Raw genomic sequence first — 3,744 nt, 5'->3', positions numbered from 1 at the left:
ACTAGCCGGTCGCCATTTTCATAGTAATGATGACGTCATTATTACTGTGAGTGACTTTTTTAGGGTGGCGGAAGACAATTTCTTCTTGACCGGCATCCAGGCCTTGCAGCATCACTGGCAACTGTGTGTAAACCTGGAATTGGACTATGTGGAGAATAAATGAAAACCATCGACTTGGTACGGGTCTTACACAGTTAGGCTTAGAACTTTTCAGCCAGCTCTCGTAAGTATATATCGCACAAAATTCATCTGTGCATACTCGGCTACAGCTACCCGTGTTACTATTGAAGACTAAACTATAATATATTTAGAAATATAATCGTTATGTTTCCATATATTGCATCTTCAACTCCTACTGAAATGTGTTACGCTTTAATTTTTTTTTTATTTCTTTACATTCTTTCATTTGTTGTCGGGGCGGTCGGGTAGCCTAGTGGTTAAAGCGTTTGCTCGTCACGCCGAAGACCCGGGTTCGATTCCCGACATGGGTACAATGTGTGAAGCCCATTTCTGGTGTCCCCCGCCGTGATATTGCTGGAATATTGCTAAAAGCGGCGTAAAACCATACTCACTCAGCTATTTCAACTATTTCTTGAAATATTACTGTTCACAACCCGTTGCAGTTCACACACAAAATATGCGTAACATATCGAAGTCCCCCTACCCGTCCTCTCGACGTCCAGCTACCCGTCCTCTAGCCGACCCCTACCCGTGCTCTCGACGTCCAGCTACCCGTCCTCTCGACATCCCCTACCCTTCTTCTGGATGTCCCTCTCCCCGTCTTCTCGACGTCCCTCTACCCGTCCTCTCGACATCCCCTACCCGTCCTCTCGACATCCCCTACCCGTCCTCTCGACGTCCCTCTACCCGTCCTCTCGACATCCCCTACCCTTCTTCTCGATGTCCCTATCCCCGTCTTCTCGACATCCCCTAACCGTCCTCTCGATGTCCCTCTACCCGTCCACTCGACATCCCCTACCCTTCTTCTCGATGTCCCTATCCCCATCTTCTCGACATCCCCTACCCGTCCTCTCTTCATCCCTCTAACCCCATTCCTCTCCCCTTCCTCTCGACATCCCTCTATCCCTGGTCCTCTCGACATCCCCTACCCGTCTTCTCGACATCCCCTACCCGTCCTCTCGACGTCCCTCTACCCGTCTTCTCGACATCCCCTACCCGTCCTCTCGACGTCCCTCTACCCGTCCTCTCGACATCCCCTACCCTTCTTCTCGATGTCCCTATGCCCGTCTTTTCGACATCCCCTAACCGTCCTCTCGATGTCCCTCTACCCGTCCTCTCGACATCCCCTACCCTTCTTCTCGATGTCCCTATCCCCGTCTTCTCGACATCCCCTACCCGTCCTCTCTTCATCCCTCTAACCCCCGTCCTCTCGACATTCCTCTCCCCTTCCTCTCGACATCCCTCTATCCCTGGTCCTCTCGACATCCCCCTATCCCCCGTCTTTTCGATATCCCTCTAACCTCCGTCCTCTCGACGTTCCTCTACCCCCCGTCCTCTCGACATCCCTCTATCCCCCGTCCTCTCGACATTCCTCTCCCCGTCCTCTCGACATCCCTCCATCCCCCGTTCTCTCGACATCCCTCTACATCTTCTCGACATCACGCCAGCTGTCTCCTCAAACCCACGATACCTGTCATCTCGACATCACGCCACCTGTCTCCTCAACTCCACGATACCTGTCTTCTCAACGTCACCCTCCATGTCCCCTCAACTCCACGCTACTTGTCTCCCCAACGTCACTCTCCATGTCTCCTAAACGTCACGCTACTTGTCTCCCCAACGTCACTCTCCATGTCTCCTCAACGTCACTCTCCATGTCTCCTCAACGTCACCCTCCATGTCCCCTCAACCCCACGCTACTTGTCTCCCCAACGTCACTCTCCATGTCTCCTCAACGTCACACTTCATGCCTCCTCAACGTAACTCTCAATGTCTCCTCAACGTCACTCTCCATGTCTCCTCAACGTGACGCTACTTGTCTCCCCAACGTCACACTTCATGTCTCCTCAACTCCACAATACCTGTCTCCTCAACCCCACGCTACTTGTCTCCTCAACGTCACGCTACTTGTCTCCTCAACGTCGCTCTCCATGTCTCCTCAACGTCACGCTACTTGTCTCCTCAACGTCACGCTACTTGTCTCCTCAACGTCACTCTCCATGTCTCCACAACGCCACGATACCTGTCTCCTCAACCACACGCTACTCGTCTCCTCAACGTCACACTTCATGTCTCCTCAACGTCACACTTCATGTCTCCTCAACGTCACTCTCCATGTCTCCTCAAGCACACGCTACTTGTCTCCTCAACGTCACTCTCCATATCTCCTCAACGTCACTCTCCATGTCTCCTCAACCCCACGCTACTTGTCTGCTCAACGTCACTCTCCATGTCTCCTCAACGTCACTCTCCATGTCCCCTCATCGTCACACTTCATGTCTCCTCAACCCCACGATACCTGTCTCCTCAACGTCACGCTACTTGTCTCCTCAACGTCACTCTCCATGTCTCCTCAACGTCACATTCCATGTCTCCTCAACGTCACGCTACTTGTCTCCTCAACGTCACGCTACTTGTCTCCTCAACGTCACTCTCCATGTCTCCTCAACGTCACACTTCATGTTTCCTCAACGTCACTCTCCATGTCTCCTCAACCCCACGATACCTGTCTCCTCAACGTCACTCTCCATGTCTCCTCAACCACACGCTACTTGTCTCCTCAACGTCACTCTCCATGTCTCCTCAACGTCACTCTCCATATCTCCTCAAAGTCACACTTCATGTCTCCTCAACCCCACGATACCTGTCTCCTCAACCACACGCTACTTGTCTCCTCAACGTCACTCTCCATGTCTCCTGAACGTCACTCTCCATGTCCCCTCAACGTCACACTTCATGTCTCCTCAACCCCACGATACTTGTCTCCTCAACGTCACTCTCCATGTCTCCTCAACGTCACTCTCCATGTCTCCTCAACGTCACTCTCCATGTCCCCTCAACGTCACACTCCATGTCTCCACAACCCCACGCTACTTGTCTCCTCAACGTCACACTTCATGTCTCCTCAATCCCACGCTACTTGTCTCCTCAACGTCACGCTCCATGCCTCCTCAACCCCACGATACGTCTTCTCGACGTCACACTCCCCGACTCCTCAACGTCACACTCCATGTCTCCTCAACCCCACGATACTTGTCTCCTCAACGTCACACTCCATGTCTCCTCAACCCCACGATACCTGTCTTCTCGACGTCACACTCCCTGTCTCTTCAACATCACACTCCCTGTCTCTTCAACGTCACACTCCCTGTCTCCTCAGCGTCATACCACCTGTCTTCTTGATGTCACGATACCTGTCTTCTCGACGTCACGATACCTGTGTTCTCGACGTCATGCTACCTGTCTTCTCGCGTCACAATACCTTCTTCTCGACGTCATGATACCTGTCTTCTCGACGTCGCGGTACCTGTCTTCTCGACATCACGATACCTGTCTCCTCAACGTCACGCACCTGTCTCCTCTGCGTCACACTCCCTGTCTCCTCAACGTCACTCCAACTGTCTTCTCGACGTCACGCTACTTGTTTTCTCTAAGTCACACTACCAGTAGGTACGGCGCCAGACATATGTACACTGTAGGACGAGACAACTATAAATTCGTGTCGCATGTTATTGCTGATTTGAATTGTAGAAGGTCGAAACACAAATTGGAACCAATCTATAA

The 3,744-nt window shown here is 52.1% G+C and overlaps 1 protein-coding gene across 1 annotated transcript; it reads left to right on the top strand.

Annotated features, from left to right (window-relative positions):
• The first annotated feature begins 1,950 nt into the window (after window positions 1–1,950).
• Window positions 1,951–3,363, top strand: LOC139479439 (uncharacterized). Its single transcript, XM_071262289.1, has one exon. The coding sequence runs from the start codon at window positions 1,951–1,953 to the stop codon at window positions 3,361–3,363; it is 1,413 nt and encodes a 470-aa protein (XP_071118390.1).
• The last annotated feature ends 381 nt before the right edge of the window (window positions 3,364–3,744 follow it).

The sequence above is a fragment of the Haliotis cracherodii genome, unplaced genomic scaffold (assembly GCF_022045235.1).
Source record: "Haliotis cracherodii isolate W230 unplaced genomic scaffold, xgHalCrac1.p SCAF_4, whole genome shotgun sequence".
NCBI lineage: Eukaryota > Metazoa > Mollusca > Gastropoda > Lepetellida > Haliotidae > Haliotis > Haliotis cracherodii.
This window is presented reverse-complemented; position numbering and strand designations above follow the sequence as displayed.

Excerpts from the sequence above, each read along its gene's own strand:
- LOC139479439 (XM_071262289.1), top strand. The coding sequence starts at position 1,951 with ATGTCTCCTCAACGTCACTCTCCATGTCTCCTCAACGTGACGCTACTT.